This window comes from Serinus canaria, chromosome 2 (genome assembly GCF_022539315.1).
Source record: "Serinus canaria isolate serCan28SL12 chromosome 2, serCan2020, whole genome shotgun sequence".
In the NCBI taxonomy this organism is placed as follows: Eukaryota; Metazoa; Chordata; class Aves; order Passeriformes; family Fringillidae; genus Serinus; species Serinus canaria.
Window position 1 is genome coordinate 135,483,352 of NC_066315.1, and position 18,722 is coordinate 135,502,073.

At 33.7% G+C, this 18,722-nt stretch overlaps 1 protein-coding gene across 3 annotated transcripts in view; it reads right to left on the reverse strand.

Moving 5' to 3' along the window:
- Positions 1-18,722, reverse strand: part of CSMD3 (CUB and Sushi multiple domains 3) — a 579,290-nt gene that overhangs the window by 138,487 nt on the left and 422,081 nt on the right. For all 3 annotated transcript variants that reach the window (XM_050970810.1, XM_030234789.2, XM_050970809.1), the window contains one exon: positions 16,867-17,061. In XM_050970810.1, coding sequence (XP_050826767.1) covers positions 16,867-17,061 — 195 coding nt within the window. The remainder of the gene's footprint in view (positions 1-16,866; positions 17,062-18,722) is intronic.

Below are 18,722 nucleotides of genomic sequence, written 5' to 3' on the forward strand. Positions count from 1 at the left end.
AATGTTTGCTTAGACTCTGAAATACTTCAGAGTATTTCATTATGTATTTATTTATGACCTATCTTTTTCTAGTTTATTCACCAAAATTTTATGCAGCATGCTGTCCTTGTCCTGCTTTCCAGGGTCAGCAATGGAGCGCTAGTGGGAGAGCAAGGGATTTGACTATGTTAAGAATGTGATAAAGATCAGTGTGTTGATGCATTGCTCACTATCTCCTTGAAACATTTTTAGCATTAATGGTAAAAAATTGTGTGTGTGCAGAACCTAATAGTATCTTGCCTTGTAAAACAGCATCCCCTGTAGCCCTTGAAAAACCCTATCACAAAAACAATAGAGTATCACCCATTCTGTATGTAAATTGGCAAGCATTTTATCTGGAAGATTACCCACCTTGATCATTAGTATTCATTTACCTCTGTCAAAGAACTGCATTCTACCTCATTATGGCACAATATTAGTAAATAGAGAATGCAATATAAAATGCATTATCATCAGAATGACATCTTTTCTCAAATTTGAGTAGTTGTAAAAGAAATGTAGTTGAAAACCACAGAGGGAAAATCATCCAGCAGAACAACAGGTTCTAGTAATCTATGCCTAACTACTGCCATAAAGTCACATTTTCTGTGCCTCCAGCTAAACACTACAGTGTTAAAAGCCCCAGTCATGTGCTTATTACTCATGTTTTTCATCAGGCCTTTGCAATTTAACCGAAAGAAAGAATGCACAAGGTGAAAGTTGAGTAAGAAAAAAGTGAAGAATGGACCACCTAAGCATGAGGATCAATTTCAAATCTTGGAATTTCCTTTAAAAATTAATATTTTTGCTGTCAAGGCTTATTTTTTAATGCAGCTTGAAGTTTTAAACTCCTTTTTTTCTTTCAGATCACCTACTTTCTAGCTTCTACAGCTAAGATCTAATATAATTTAATTGTATTTGCAGATTGAAGTGCCATGTTGCACCATCCATTTTTAAGCAGCAGTTCTCAATTGAATCAATGGGGAACACTGCTTAAAAATGAATGGCGCAATATGGATTTATATCATGCAGATAAATTTGATTGCATAGCTACAAATACAATCAAAAAATAAGAACAAGTGTGCATGCAGTCTGGAAAAGGAGAGAAAAATTCCTTGAAGAACTGGTGATGGGATACTGACTTTTTATCTAATGGGTCATTGTATCAAAATCCAGTCTAAAATACCTAGTATTCAATTAATCTAAATGAGTAGGTTAAGAAAATAATTACTTATTCACATGATTTATGATTATTAAATTTAATATATTATTGTGGTTTAACCCCAGCTGGAAAATAAATACCACACAGTCTTGCTTGCTTATCTCCCCTTGGGATGGGAATGAGAGAATTAAAAGGGCAAAACTGGAAATTGTAAAGAAAAGGAAAATAAAAGAGGAATGTAACCCATGAATGACAAGTAACCGATGAAAACACTTGCTCACCATCAAGCAACCAATACCTTGCTAGTTACTCATCAGTGACCCCAGGCCAGCCTTCCCACTGTATTATTGCTGAACTTGATGACATAAGGTACAGAATGTCCCTTTGGTCATTTGGGATCAGCTGTCCCAGCTGTGAAGCCTCCCAGCTTCTTGTGCCCCTCCAGGCTTTTCACTGGTAGGATGGTTTGAGGAGCAGCAAAGGCTTTGATTCTTTGGAGACACTGCTCAGCAGTAATGAAAACCCCCTGGTATTATCAAACCAGCAAAAATCCAGGTCCTACAAGATACATACTAGCCCAGACTTCCAATATATTAAAACATTGGATGCTCTTTTTCCTAGTCTTATGTAATAAAATATCATTCTAGTTATCCTTTTTAGTCCAATTACAAGATTTTCAGTTGCAATGATTTCTTGTAGTGGTTATAAGTAAAAATAAAACGAATACAGTGACTGATATATCACCTTATAGATACAAAATAATTTTAATGAAAAGGACATTGCAACATATAAAAATGGTAGACATTTATTCCAAAGTTCTAAATTACAGATATATTTATTGTGGATATCAGTCTGTAAATGTGAAGCTGATGAAGAACCTAAAGCTGCTTTTAAACGACAATCTGATAAAAAAGTATAGTACGCTTTAGTTGCGACTTGGAAAAGCAGAAATACATTAAAAATAAAAAGACACTAAAAAATACAGAGAGAGAGACAGTGCAACATCATAATGCTGAAAAGCAGTATGAAAGAAGAAAACATAATGAAGAATATAAATTTCCATACTGTAGTCTCTTCAGTCTTCACAACAGAATTTAACTATGCAATCAAAACTGATGTAAAAAATGAGAGAGAAATGGAGGCTAATAAATGTAACATTAAAAAAAAGGAAAAACCAAATCAAACCAAACCCCCCGCCAAACAGAAAAATTCTAAGTGGCAACTTAAAAAAAAAGTATTAGCAATTGTAGAAATGCAAGATCAAAGGCAGCCAGCAACTGTTGCAGAAAAACTTAAAAGATCAAAGATTTTGAGTTTCAATAAAACATTGCTGTAGAGAAAGATATATGTAAGCTAGGCTTTATTGTAGACATAGAAGGCAACATTTCTGTTCATTTTAAGACCACTGAAGTTTCATTAAGAACGTCACATCAAGTTTTTGCTTTTTAAAATAACAAACACCTGTATTTTCATATTAGCACTAAGTTTTGAAATACTAGGCGGGGATTTAGTCTTCAAAAGAGAAGAATGAGAACATGGGCAGTCAGCCACTTTTTGAAGATGTGGTAGATTGAGATAAAGATTAGAAAAATAATTGCCAGCAATTCTGGTATAATGAAATAATTTTAGATGTTCTCATAAATATTTTTGGGAAGTTACTAAATTTTTGTGTTATTCCTGGAAGAGAGAGAGATATAAATATCTTTCACAAGGGGTTAAGGATATCAAAGTAGACAAGAGATAGTATTTATTATAACTGGGTATGGATCTATCCATAATAATTAGTTCTAAGGTGACAAGGAAGTTTGTCTGATATTTTTGGTGCTGGCAGGGCTAGACCCACAAATCAAGTGCTATAGCATGATGGGTTATTTAATATTTTTAATAAGAGAAACTCATAAAGAAAAAAGATTATGAATTAAAAAGTACAAAATGGGAGAACACCTAATGGCAATTCCTAAAAAAAAAAAAATCCCCAAGAACCTACACCTATTTTCGAAGTTTTCCAGAAGATGTGTAATCAGTAAAATATGTCTTGTAAGGACAAAATCAAAGAGATTAGAATCTGTGTAGCAGATAATTAGCAGAGAAACACAATTAGATACAGTTTAAGAAGTACATTTCAAGAGGAAAGTGCCTCTTTCTTTTAAATAAAGAGAAGCAGCAGAAAATTTAGCAGTGCTTTTGATGTTAATACATAAAGTTTATATAAATATATAAAATGCAGTTAAACACACTATCAAATTATGTCCATGCAAATTTATTTAACAGTTCATCAACTTTTACCACCAAGGCCAAATAAGCCAAATAACTTTGTATATTCACTTGAAATCTTTTAAACAAAACGAGATGTTTTTCTGAAGGTACAAAAAGCAGATTTTATACAGCTGATTATGAGATACACTTTAATATTCAGGGGAAACCTAACTTTAGAAACAATGTTTGCTCTCAATTTAATGAATAATTATAAATATCAGTTCTATTCAGTTTTTCCTTAAGGAACTGTGGTGCACAGAGTTTTCAAAAATTCCGTATAGTTTTCTCAAGTGCTGAAATCATGTGTTGTTTAAAATTGTTTTACTAAATTTAGTCATTTTAGCCAAGTGTAAGAAAAGTGTGAAATGTTTTTTTTAAAAATAGAAACTGAGATGTGGCAGAAGGTCAAATCCTACATTGTTTTATGTTGTAGAATGGGTTCACATCTGATAGCTCTTTTACAATATTGGCTGTTATCCATAAACCCAAAATATTACCAGCTTGCAAAACTATTTCTTCTTTATTTTTTTCTATATTTTTCTATACAAATGCAATTAGCTGGAAATTAGACATTTCTGTTTCTGCCCTATCTGACTTAATTCAAGTCCATTTTAGATGAGCAGCAAAGTGAACAAGCACAAATGAAAAATTATGTGCTCCTATTTCAATTGTCAAAGCCCTAGAGAGAATATTAAAGGAGATTTGAAGAGTCAGATTTCCAATTTTATAACCCAAAATCTAATTCTATATAATGATTCCATTCTTAAATGTCAGGGTATAGCTAGACATCATGAATTATTTATTATCAAGGCCTGTGGCATGTAAATGCAAAAATATTCCATAGCACAATCAGATACCAAATAAGTAACCAAATAAGTATGATTAATATATCAATAGTTAATAAATAAAACTAAAAATAACCAGATTAAAATTAACCTTAAATTATAGGGAACCCTAAATCCCTGTTTAACAGATGCATTAGTAAATTTTGAATTTAAAATGGCTAAATTGCAGACAATTATTATTATTAATTCTTAATTTTTCTGCTAACACTGCAAGAAATAGCTTCCTGAAAGAAAGCTTTCTTCAACAGGGAGCAGTGGATTAATTTAACTTCCAGTGCAGTATAGTCTTCTAGAATCTCAAGTGATGCTTAATGCATTCAAATTTTTGTTCTGAAGGAATTGTGTGCAGAGGATGAAAACCTCTTCTTATGTTGCTTGCCTCTAGAACAAGGGGTGGGATTGAGTTCTCCCTATCTTGCTGTTTGCATGGGAGCTGGAGCTCCTCTTGTTCATGTTTCTCACTGCTCCAGTTGATAAAACCAGTAGAATGCCATGTGATATTTTTCCAGGAGTCTGCATAAACACTCACTTAATAATGTGTTCTTTCATTTAATGTTTTGTCTTCCCAATAAAACGGAATTAAAGTAGCAGGCTCTGAGAAGGGAGCCATCAAATAGGAGAAAACATTTTCTAACATCTTTTGTGCTAGAATAAAAATCTTTGCAGTGAAACACTCTGTGCTTATAACAAATGGAGGTGGAAAAGGTCTCGGCAGTCAGCCCATGCTTCAGCCCAGCTTCATTCCTTTGAAAGAGCACACCAGTGTTATAGTTTCCACAGCTGAAAAAAAGTAACTAAGTAAGAGTTTGAACGAGCTTTTCAAGTCAACTGCCTGCAGGAGACTTGATGTGATATTTAAGGAACTTCTGAGGGAAAATGAACAATGATTTTAAAACAATTTAACTGCCAACACACTAAATGAATAAAAAAGAGGAGAAAAGAAAATTGGCAGTCTTCTGCGGAAGACCATTTCAGTCTTTCAAGTATATTGAGATAGCAAGAGGAAAAGAACATTATATGACAAATGTGTAGAAGTAAAAATAAATCAGAGATTAACAAAGCTTAACACATTTTAGCTACAATAGCAGAATTGAGAGATTGATGCATCAGAAAATATGAATCAAAAATGTGTAAGAATTTATAGATCTCTTCACAAGAAATAATCGTCCTTATCATCCCTTCTGATGAGAAACTTCCTTTTTTTTTTTTTTTTTGAAGGTCATATAGCCTACTTATTATTTATTTGTTCATCTGTGCCCTCTACATATCTAAATGAGATTTCATTACTTATTTGGTTTAAGAATAATTTCTATTTTATGATAAAGAGCATGATTATGGCTTCTAAGCAGAAGAAACATAAAAATGTGGGGATGAAAGTCAAATTATGAGCTTTCTCAGAACTCAGTAACTTTATGAGTTCATTTCAAACTTCACAGAAAAAAATATCTGCTTATTACTTTAGAGTTGATAAGTGATATCAGCCCCTGAATCCTGTTTTGGTAATAGGACTCTCACCATTTTAGGGCTAGGGAGGCTGTAAATTCAAAGGAACTTAGGAGTAAAAAGAATATGTATCATCTTTGGAAGGAGGGTCAGGTTTACCTCAGGAAATATTTAAGGGGGTACTAGGGTATGTAGGAAAAATATTAGGGAGACCAAAGCTCAGTTTGAACTTAATTTGGCAATTTTTGTGAAGGATAATAAAAAATGGTTTTACAAATATTTTAATGGCAAAAGGAAGGGTAAGACAAACCTTTGCTCTCTACTGGATGTGGTAGAGAGCTTAGTAACTGCAGATGAGGAGAAGGTGGAAGTGCTTAATGCCTTCTTTGCCTCAGTCTTTAGTGGGAAGACAGCTTGTCCTAGGACAGCTGTCCTCCTGGGTTGGTAGATGGTGCCAGGGAGCAGAATGGTCTCTCTGTTATCCAGGGGGAGGAAGTCAGAGAACTGCTGAGCTGCTTGAATATTTATAACTATAGCCCCAGGTGGGATCCATCCCAGGGTGATGAGGGAGCTGGCAGAGGAGCTTCTGAAGCCACTCTCCAACATTTACCAACAGTCCTGGCTCACTGGTGAGTTTCCAGATGACTGGAAGCTGGCCAATATGATGCTCATTCACAAAAAGGGTGGGAAGGAGGATCCTGGTAATTATAGACCAGTCAGCCTGACCTCAGTAGCTGGTCAGGCAATGGAACAGTTTATACTGAGTGCCATCACACAGAACTTACAGGATGGCCAGATGGGGTATCAGACCCAGCCAGCAGGGGTTTAGGAGGGGTAGGTCGTGTTTGACCAACCTGGTCTCCTTTTATGACCAAGTGACCCTCCCAGTGAATGCAGGAAAGGCTCTGCATGTTGTCTGTTTGGACTTCAGCAAGGCCTCTGACACTGTCTCCCACAGCACACTCCTGGGAAAGCTGCAGCCCATGGATTTGCTGGGTTAGGAACTGGCTGGATGGCCGGGCCCAGAGAGTGGTGGTGAATGGTGCTGCATCCAGCTGAGGTCAGTCACCAGCGGTGTCCCGCAGTCAGGGGTCTGTGCTGGCGCCAGTTCTGTTCAATATTTTTATTGAACAGAACTGAATTGAATTTTATTGAACAGAATTTTTATTGACCACATGGATGAGGAGATTGAGTCTTTCATTAGTAAATTTGCAGATGACACTAAATCAGGAGAGTGTCATTCTGTTAGAAGGTAGGAGGGCTCTGCAGAAGACCTGGAATGGTTGGATGGATGGGCAGAGTCCAGTAAGATGAAGTTTAATAAGTTCAAGTGATGACTCCTGCATTTTGGCCACAATAACCCCCTGCAGTGTTATAGGCTGGGGATGGTGTGGCTGGACAGTGCCCAGGCAGAAGCGGACCTGGGGGTACTGGTCAGCAGCCAACTGGACATGAGCCAGCAGTGTGCCCTGGTGGCCAAGAAGGCCAAGGGCATCCTGGCCTGTATCAGGAATAGTGTGGCTAGCAGGAGCAGGAGCGTCATTTTTCCCCTGTACTTGGCACTGATGAGGTCACACCTTGAGTGCTGTGTCCAGTTCTGGTCCCTCATTTTGGGAAGGACCTTGAGACACTTGAGTGTGTCCAGAGGAGGGCAACGAGGCTGGTGAGGGGCTTGGAACACAAACCCTGTGAGGAACCACTGAGGGAGCTGGGGGTGTTTAGCCTGGAGAAAATGAGACTTGGGGGTGACCTTATCACTCTCTACAACTCCCTGAAAGGTGGTTGTGGTCAGGTGGGCGCTGGTCTCTTTCTCCAGGAAACAAGTAAGAGAATCAGAGGATACAGTCTTAAGCTGCACAAAGAGAAATATAGGTTGGATATTAGGAAAAAGTTTTTTACAGAAAGGGTGATAAAGTATTGGAATGCATTGCCCGGGGAGGTGGTGAAGTCACCCTTCCTGGATGTGTTTAAAAAAAAGACTGGATGTGGCACTTGATGCCCTAGTTTAGTTGAGATGTTAGGGCTGGGTTGGACTCGATGACCTTGAAAGTCTCTTCCAACCTAGTGATTCTGTGATTCTGTAATGACTATATTGCCCATTCAAACCCCTTTATGTTGTTGTATACTGCCTAACTGCATGTCTTTAAAATGTTCTTTTACCCAAGTGAGTTTTTAAGCACTAGCAGTGAATCACAGCTAGAACAAAGAATCAGCTTTTTCTTGAATCATCTGCAAATAATATTACAATACTAGAATGGCACTTTAGGTTTCCAAATGATGATCACTTTGTTTTCAAGTGATTTAAAATATTTTGAGCATGAGTGGATCAGCAGTTTAAAAGGAAACTGCAGGAACAGCTAATGATTGTAATTTTAAATTTGAGATCTGACAGTTAATGATATATTCACTGAGGTCATTGTAATCCTCTCAATCTCAGCTTTGTTTTCCATCACTGCTGTTTAGTTTTGCCACACAGACTTTTAAATTAACTTTAAAAAGACAGAAATTTCCACTTTTCAAACTCACTAAAGCAAAATGAACTAAAGAAAATTAAAAAGAAGGAAGAAAAATAACTTAAACAATAGACTATCCATAATTAAAGACACATTCAGATTACAAGTCAATAAAACTAATCAAGAAAGTTAGGAACAGAGACTCCTGAAACACAGGAAGGAGAAGAAGGGTCAGAAAGAACTAAAAAACAAAATAATAGTCATAATAAGTGGTCAATGAACAGCTATGAGCACATATACCAATTGAAAATATAAAATGAAATAATACAGAATTGACATTTAAAACATGCAGAAGACAAAGAAATAAAAATACCCATGAAACTTTTGTCTTGGAAACATTCACACATGTCGTTGGGATCTCTAGGGATCAACAGCTCAGAGAATCTTACTTACTACATTTCAAATCACCAAGCTGAGGAGTGCATAATGTACAGATCTATTTCTCAGTATTGGAAAGATTTTTAATCGCATTTCTCAAAAATTTAAGACTTTTTATTTGTTGTAATAAGGACTATATATAAAAAAACCTCCAATTCTATTTTTCCTTGAACTATGAGTGCTGAGAAATAGACTCCTATATCTGCAGGGAAGAAGTAAATATGACTTTCATGTTATATTTGATTATTTTTTGTTAACACTGCCTCATCATAGTATATCTCATGGGCTAAGATGCTCTGTGAAGAAAAAAAAAATCCTTAAATATAATTCTGATAGAATTTTTCTAATCTGCAAAAGACTAGTAATAATGATTTCAAGGTAATTTATCATGGACAGGAGCATCTGTCTTACAAGGACAGACTGAGGGAACTGGGCTTATTTGGCCTTGAGAAGAGATGACTGAGAGGGGACCATATCAGTGTCTATCAGTACCTGAAGGGAGGGTGACAGAGGATGGGGTCAGGCTCTTCTTGGTGGTGCCAAGGGGCAAGAAAAGAGACAATGGGCAGAAAGTGATGCACAGGAAGTTCCACCTGAACATGAGGAAGAACCTCTGACTTCTAAGTCACTGCCCAGAGATCTTGCAGTCTTGTTCATTGGAGATATTCAAGAACCCTCTGGACAGTTCTGTGCCACATGCTCTGAGATGAGCCCACCTGAGCAGGGAGGTTGGAGTAGGTGACCCACTGTGGTCCCCTCCAACCTTACCTACTCTGTGATATTGTGATACTTCACAACCAAAATCTGATAATCATCACATGCCTAAAATTAGGGTTATTTCTTATATAAGCATTTTATCTGCACTTAACAGAAGATAAATTGTTTTACCTTTTACTCTCTGCATTTGACTTTAGATATTATTATACTATATAATTTTGTGATAATGTGAACTTTGTAATCTCAATTTTATGTGAATTTTTATTGGAACAATACAAATATTGCACAAATCATAGGAAAAATATGCTTGAGATCTTTGTGGTAGCCTTCCTTTATTGATTTTTTTCTAAATGACTTAAAACTGGACATCACATCAACAACTTTCAATTCTTACCTTGTAATCAAATATTATCCTAATGCATTACATTACTTTCCCTTAAAAGATAATATTTTTTAAGGGAACATTGCCAAACATCTTTATAAATTCAATTGTATGGTAACAACTATATTTATTTTCACACATAGGCTTGCTGAGCTCTAAGACAACCCAAAAAGATCCACATTCCTCTTCAAAAGTTATATTGATTTTTCCTCAGCTTCTTGAAAAATGTAGCTCCTAGTTTTAATATTTTTTTTTTTTTTACTAATCTCTACCAATTTTCTCACTGTGGAAATTGGCCAGCTGCTCATCAAGGAAGATTTCTGACAGGTTCATCACCTCCCACTGCTTTGACAGAAAGGCTAACTTAACCTCAAGGTCAACATTTGTACTTCAAACGCTTCATATCTGTCTCTTTCAGAGCTACACAGAAAAGACTGCCTTATCCTAGCAACTTGCTATGCTTCTGTTTATTGATTTTCCTTGTTTTGGTTCCTTCAAGCCAAAGGAATGGTTCCAATGCACCAGCTATCCTGTTACCTCAGTAGGGTAATATAAGAAATGGAACAGAATATATAAGGAATTTCTTTTTTTCCTTCCCCTCAATAACATTGTCTTTGAAGAGATTTTTGGCCTTGACCTGTTGCTGACTCTTTAGTAAGTTTCTAATTTTTTAATCTTTGCAAAACTGTATTACTGCTTAAATTAGGTTTTAATTTTTTTTCTCAAAACCCTGTTGGCCACACTTTCTACTACCTTCTATTAAACAGGATTTTGTTTTCCTGAAAAAAATATCCTAATATCTATCAGATCCCTTGACTGTGTTGTTTCATCACGTCTTTTGGTGATCCATTTAAATTTGGAGTCTGATTGGCAATACACTAAGATAGTGTTTTTACATGATTTCAGGTCAACAGTAAATACTTACCTTTTTGCTGTTGTCTTCAAATCTATTTCTACAGCCTGCCCTAGTCTGATATTATTCCCCATACAAAGTAAAAAAAAAATTTTTCTTCCTTCTTTCCTCCCAGGTCTAATTTGAATGCATTATAGACACTTAAGATACATTTTGAGCATATTATTGTCACATTTACTCCCATTGAGAAAATATGCTCTGCTTTAGGCCAGCTGTTTCTCTATTCATTCCATACTTTTATCTCATCCTAAATAGAAGATGTTAACTGAATCACCAGCATTTGAACTAAAAATAATTAAACTATCACTGAAATTATTGTTCTCTGGTCTTCTATTATTTATATTTGCTCTCAACTGTAAATATAAATATAGCTTAATGTCTCAAAATATTGTTTTTTTAAAAATTCAGCCACAAACTAAAGCCGTGTATTTCCTAGCAAGTCACCTAACTAAAGGTTTAAACTACCATCTAAGTCAGTAATGGATTAACAAATAATAGAAACATATAAAATGTGCAGTGCAACAGGGAAGAAATTGTAACCTTTTAAATTTATAGCAACAAAACAATTTGTTCAATAGATGGAATACACAACTGTATATTGCATGGTGCTGTGATGATTTTTATTAACTTCTTAAAACACAACAACTCTTTATGGTGTAAAAGAGAAATATATCATTAAAGATTCCAGCAAAAGCCTCAAAACTAAGAGTAAAGTTTTGTTGTGAAAGACACTTTTCCTTCATAAGAGTGTAATTTCAGGGAAAAAAAAACCTCTAACACAAGCAGCTCCTGAGTTAAATGTCAAGAGACATGGGATCTATAAGAGGGAGTTATGCTCTTTTTGCTGGACCATGTCCTTGCCTACATTCCTATAGTATGTTGGCAAAACGCTTTATGTAGCCCAGTCAAGAAGGAAAACAAAATACAATTCAATTTTAAAACAATGCAGTCTCCTAATTGCAGGTTTCTTCTGTTGCCCAGAACCATCCATCCCCCAGTTCCACTGTGACAGACCAAGTGGAGATGACAAAACTTGTGTAAACAATGAAATATGAGTCTTATGGATGTAACCACCAGCATATTCCACATAATAAATCTTCTTCCAGTGCATTAGGAAGGTCTTAGTGTCATATTAGACAAGAGGTCTTATTAGATAAGAGGATGCTCTAACTGCTGCCTCAGGTTAGGTTAGAAATACACATGTCAGCTATAGCCACTGCAGATGACTGGATCAGTTTTTTTAATTCCATTTAATAATTAATTAATTTACCATGATTATTAACTGATACTGCATAATCCTGTCCCAATTCAGTGTCTTGCAGACTTTGGAACATAAATATTTGCTTTTCTGTGTGACTAAATGGTAGAGATATATTTTTCTTTCTAAGAAAAGAATATCCTGAAGTCACTTTGTCTGTTTGAAAAGAATCTTCAAAGAAAAATATGCACCTATGATTCCAACACTAAATACAGGAACAAGCATATATTTATGTAAACTACTGCTAAAAACAGTTTTTCTATGCACCTCAAAATACATGATGAAAGATTTTTTTTAAGGTAATTTTTTTTCAATCTTCTACTAGAAAATTTACATATTCAAAGCACAAAGAAGTGTCAGTTTTTAATATTCTAAAGCAGAAAAAAGATCACAAAATTTATTCTGTATTTTCATTGGTACTTTCTGTATAATTTCACTGCCAAAAAAATTAGAAACTCTGCCAATTAATTTACATATTTTATAATTAACACACTATCAAAAATATTAAGGTTGCTGTTACATTTTGCCCGCTAATTCATGATGTTGTTTCAAACTAACAGTTGCATACAAGCAAACATTTAAAAATATGGCTTGAATAGATATGATTGATTTAAAATAATTTATTTTATAGCAAAGAAAGTAAAAAATTAAAGTTGAAAAAGCCCAATTTTATATAGCTGAATATATTTCTCCTTCTTTAAATATTTCCTTCATTAAACTCTGCTCCCAAAATTTGGTTGCAGATTTAGTTCAACAGAAGAGGAAGTGACTGGTTTTATGATGCACTATTCTTAACTAATCCTTTAAATTCATTGGGAATTAGGATTCTCCGGCAGTTGATTTTAATAAGATCATTGTAATTAACAACTTACTTCATTTCTAATAATTTACTTACTAATAATGATATTATTACTTCTTAAATAAAATCCTGGAATAATTACACACAACATTTATTATTCAATGGACTTTGTAAAGCCATAATATGAATTCCAAATGTATATGCAAAAGGTCAGACAGAGTAGTTCTTGCTGTGAATATAAGCATGTGACTGTATTTATTTTTGTTTTCTGACCTTTTCAAAATTATAAATACTTATAGTTAATTCCAGTAAAATTTTGAAACTTTTTCTGATATGAAGAGAATATCTGTAAGAAAAGCTGAGCTTTAAACTTAATCACATTTTAAAAAATGTGGGGTTTTCAGCAAAATACCAGCTGTCTACATAGCCATAAAGAAAGATAATAGTTTCATTTCCTATTTACAAAACTATTTGTGTATTTTACAGTAAAGAATCAGTCACACATCTTCAGAAGAATGAGACCACTGTCTCCGAGAGCTATATACTGACAACTAAATCCTAGTTACTGCAAATTCCACTATGTGGAAGCTAGATTTTCACATTTTGGCTTTTTGACTTGGTAGTTCTTAGTGTACAACAGTCTCCTTTGCACAGATGAGGAATAATGAGTGTGCTCACACAGAAAAGAGTCTGTAGTGTGAGGTTTATAGGATAAAGTACACTCTGAGTGTACTTAGATTCCTGCTTCTTTACTTTACTCAGAAATCTAGCTGCTAAATTTTAACACATACATCCCTCCAAAACAGAGTTTGTTGTGTGCTTTTAGTGCAAACAATACTGCTTCCACACAGTATATCCAAATATTTCACTAGATCTAGTATTTCCCATGTTGCTGTTCTAAGTCATATTCTGCTGAGCATGCAAGGAGATTAAATCCTGCTCATGCAATCCAGATGCAAATGGAAAAATGTATCTTCTTAATTAGCTCTTTGAATCCCCCTTGATGACCTTTTAAGAAGCCTGTCTCTCTCCACTAACTATATGGAAGGAAAGCTTGGAATGGTAAAGCAATGTACATAAATTTGTAAAAAATTGGAAGTGGAAGCTTGGGAACAAAATTCAGAAGAGAGTTCAATAACAATTAAATAAAATCCTTTGTATTTTTTCAAAATACATTCAATCAAATTTTCAAGTTTGGCTGTTAGAATTACCCTTTCAGAGTATTCAGAATTTTAAAAGCATTTTCTTATTCAAAGTAAAATCCTAACTGATTTCAGTTCTATTTCTAAGTACTCGGGTCACTGTTTCTGTGATTATGCAAAACAAACATGATGTTCTGGGCAAAAAAAAAGTGAGAAATGCTTTGTAAATAGTCAACATATGACAATTTAAAGTAAACTATGCTGCTTAAGTGGTGAAACTGAACATTACTTTGGAACTATAAACCACAGAGATACAGAGCATCTCACTAACAGAAATATTCAGCTTCATTAACTGCAGGAATATTCTGGCTTGTGCAGTTGCCCAACTCATTTCTCATTCAAATTTTGAAATAGATTGAAATAACAGCTCTTCATATAGTCAGTATGTTAAAAAGTGCATAAAAATATGAGCTATAAAGCCGCTGATTAAGTAAACAATGTTGAATGATTTATGAAAATTTTGTCAGCATTTCCTATATTACAAAACAACAAGCAGTAAAATTATGCTGTTCTGTACATATCTGTTTTCTGTCCTAAAACTTTTCTGTTATAAACCTGATCTGAGCTGCCTCAAATAGCCATCAGATCAAAAGAAAGTGAAATAATACCTTGAACTGGTTTTGCTACCAAATAAAATAGTGACTAAATCATAAGCATAGGCATATTCTCATAGGCAGTGAAGAAAATATTAGATATTGTTAGATACATCTTACAGGTGGAGTTTTTTTGAAGCCTGGATTCAAACATTTCCAAGGATTCAACTGCAATGAAATACAGTTTAATAAAATGTTTTATTGATCAATAAATTATTTATTCTTGTAGGAACAAGATTTTCACATTCAATTATGAATATGATTTCCCATCACTTAGCTTTTTGGTATTCTGTAAACAATTGTTGTTTTCTACCAAAAATTTAAAATTACCTATAGTTGCTGAAGCTGAAAGAAAACATCAATCATTGTCTCTGACATACTAATAATGCATCCACATATGTTCATTACATCCCTTTCTTAACATCCATAGTGAAATACCAAATACCTTAGCCCATTAGCCTAGATAATCTTAGCATCTGTTCATTTTTTTCTTGTAACTAATTAACTAACTAATAAACCCCCCATATACACTGAGGTGGTATTTTATAACATATTTCATTGCAACTCTATCAGTTTCAAAGCAGCTGCAGAGGAAGAATGGAGGAATCTGATTTCTACTATACAAATTTTATTGTGTAGGTGAGACTGGTTTTCAGGAGCTAAATTCAGCTCTCAAATTGTTTCTGCTGGCTCTGTAACAGAGAGCTAATTAACTGATATAATCTTCCTTATATCTATATAAAAATTCTATTTTTCTTGATATAAATCACACAAAAGTGGAAAGCATTGGTAGTGTGGCCAAAATACAGCATAATATATCACAGCAACATAACCAAAAAATTCCATTGACTCTTAACTGGAGGAAAAAGCAATAAAAGAAAAACAAGTGAAAACATCTATTCTGTGTCATCATATCCTAAAGAAGTATGGGGTTTTTCATGTTTGAAATAAGACCTTGTTCATCCAAGGAAAGAGGATGGTCCAGTTAGAATCAGTGACAGATATCCACTACTTCTTTTACAATAAAATTTATTCTTCTCCATTTATTACAATGACAGTACTTCCAAGCTAAATACCCACCCCTCACTGAAAGTTACAACAGAGAGCACTGGAAGATTGCTAAGCAGATTATAAATGACACTAATTATTGCATCAATAAAATATTTTTTAACTTTCATTACCTATCAAAAAGACCTTCCAAAACAAGGGAATATTTCCCCTATTATAGGCAACAACCTTCCTCACCGTCTCCTCTCTAATGAGGAAAAATATTTGACTTCTAATGCAGAGATTTTAAAAGTTTGAACACACTTCCAAACATTTAAAAGGGCCATGTCCCAATTCATGTCCCACTGAGTTTTGTAATGCAATGCTATGATGGTTTTGGTAGATAACAAAAATATTGAACTTCTTCAAATGATTATAATATTGGATATTCTTTAGATTTGAAAAATGGTTTTGTTTTTTTTTTTTGGTTTTGCTGGTACAATACCATCCACTTTGCAATATAAATTTTAGTACAAACAATTTCATATTTTATTTAAAATATATGTTCAAATTGGAAATGGATTTAACAGGTATTTTGTCTTCAAATGGTGAAGGATGGAAAATAACTTAATAAGTGGATTTTAACTTAAAAACCAAATGCTAGTTTTCTCATATTAATATCTGCATACATGGGAGAGGTTTTGTGCTCAATCTTACAGAATATGTGATTTTTCACAAAGTTAAAATTGCAAGTGGCTATCACTTCCTGTTAAGACATTAGTAAAATAATACTTTAATCATTTCTTAGGTTTTAAATATGAAAACATGGATGCTTGAGATTGTCAATGGCCATACAACTAAAGTCAGAAGAATCTTGAAATGAGCAGACTTCATATCTGTAACAGTTTGAGTAACTGGATATTTCCTGCATTTCAAGGCTTAACTTTTCCACAGACCACACACCCAAGAATTAAATCTTGTAATGTGGTATATACAAAATATTTCATCTGCATGTTTTCAAAGCCAGTAATAACAAAAAGAAACAAACATATATTATGATATCCAAAGTATACCTACTGTTGTATTTAAATACATATGTATGATATATATCTCTATACTCTGCTGTAAATTAATTTAAGAACACATGTTGACATGGAGAATGACATTACTGCTAAGTTCTATTCAAAATAATAAAATTATTTATCCAACATTAATAAAAACTGGAATCAATAGTTTCCTGAATTGTCACATATGTATTTTATTACATATATCATTGGAAAGGATTTTTTTCTGAAAAATAAAATTATTAAAATCACCTCAATTTTTTCACTTGTTTCTTCCCTATTACAAAGCAATAGTAATGACAACGGCAACCAAAATAAATTAAAAACTGCTCTTACCATGACAGCTGGGCAAGGCTCTGTTCCACCCAGGTCTCCCATCATCTCCCATGATGCATGTCAGTGTAGAATAACCCTGAAGAACATATCCTGCATCACAGTAATATGTAACTGTGGAACCCAGTTTATAATCCATTCCAAGTCTGGTTCCATTCATTATATTTCCAGGATCAAAACAAGACTCACGAAGTTTTGCTGCAGAGGAAACAAGTGTGAATATAATTCTAAATCTAATCCAAAATGAATAAATAATTACTATAAATAAAAACAAATATAACCTAAATATTTCCTGGAATTTTCTTGAGGCCTTCTTTGAGTATCCTGTAGAACCTGTTTTTTTTTTTAAAAAAGACTTTCCCTCAAATGTCTTCTCTGCTTCATTTTAACAACTGTACAAATTACAATATATTGACAGAAACTATGTCTTCTGTCCTTTTTTAAGATAATTCCTATAATGCTCCTTTTTTTCAGAATTCATTCTGATCAATGATAAATTTATGTAGTGAGCTTAAGTTAGATATACAGACATTTTTCCAGTAGATAAGGCACATCCTAGTTTTAAAATCTATGATGTGAAAACTGGTAAATATAGGAAACCAACATGAATAATTTGCTGCAAAATAAGAAGTATGCAAACCAGAATGTCTTCAAAATTAATAAACCTCAGATGAGTTTGTATTTGTATATGAAAGGATGGCATATATTTTCATATACATATTTATCCCTCAGTGGATGAAAAAAATATAAAAATATTCCCTAAATGTATTTCATTTTTTATCAGTTATGGATATTTTTTTCAAATTATTGAAATAAATTGAAACATATGCATAGGCTTTTATACTTGCTTCCCTTTTATTTCTATAATGTGAATACCAATGTCCAGGAACATAGTGAACAAAAATTAATACTCAACACTTCTAATTAACAGCATTATTATGAAGAAGGTGAGAAAAGTAAAGCATTTAGGAAAAAATGTAATTCCCTTTAAGGAAAAAAGAGTAAAGGTATTATGTAGAAGTTGGAGTAAAGCACAGTATTTTATGTTGTGCAGGATGGAGTCTGCAAGAATATTCTTTTAAGCAAAAGATAGAAATTTCAGACTTTTTTTAACATTTAAAGGTGTTTGGAGTAAATCAATAGGGAACACTTCTTCATTTTCTACACGACCAGCGCCAGCTTTCAAATACATCAAAAAATTTTATTTACCAGGCATATTTTCACTGTGGAACTTTCTGCTACAGGTAGGTTGCCAAAAGATTATATGAGCTTTGAACTTCCTGGAAAGCTTTTTAAGAATTTTATATAAAAAGACACTTTATCTGATTCTGTCAGTACCTAAAATGAAGTTTCTGAGAAATTATAGATAAGCAGGAACAATTATTATTTATTTGACTTTTATATAGTTTGGCCACACATAAACTATTGGTCACTACTAGAGCCAAGTTAATGAACTAAGTACATCCCTTAAGGCCACTTTTATGTTGTAGCATTTCTGAGAGGAGATAAATAAACACATTGTGGTAACATTTGAAGAAGGAAACACAGAATAATTCTTTTGAATTTTGAATTTCACATATTTCAAAAGAATGTCAAACCTCCTAATGTGTTTAAAAATTTATCATGATTTGCATATATAATCTACAGAGCATGGTTCTGATATGAAAAACAACAGAGTAGTAAATAATAATTACAATACATCTTCAATCATTAAGAACAGGATTAAGTATTCACATTGATTCATATGGGTACTGTGTAGTCTAAAACTTATTTAACACTCATTCAAAAATTTGGATGGACAATGAAAAGTCAAAAGATGCAATTTACTAAAAAGTCAATAAGATATCACACAGATATTA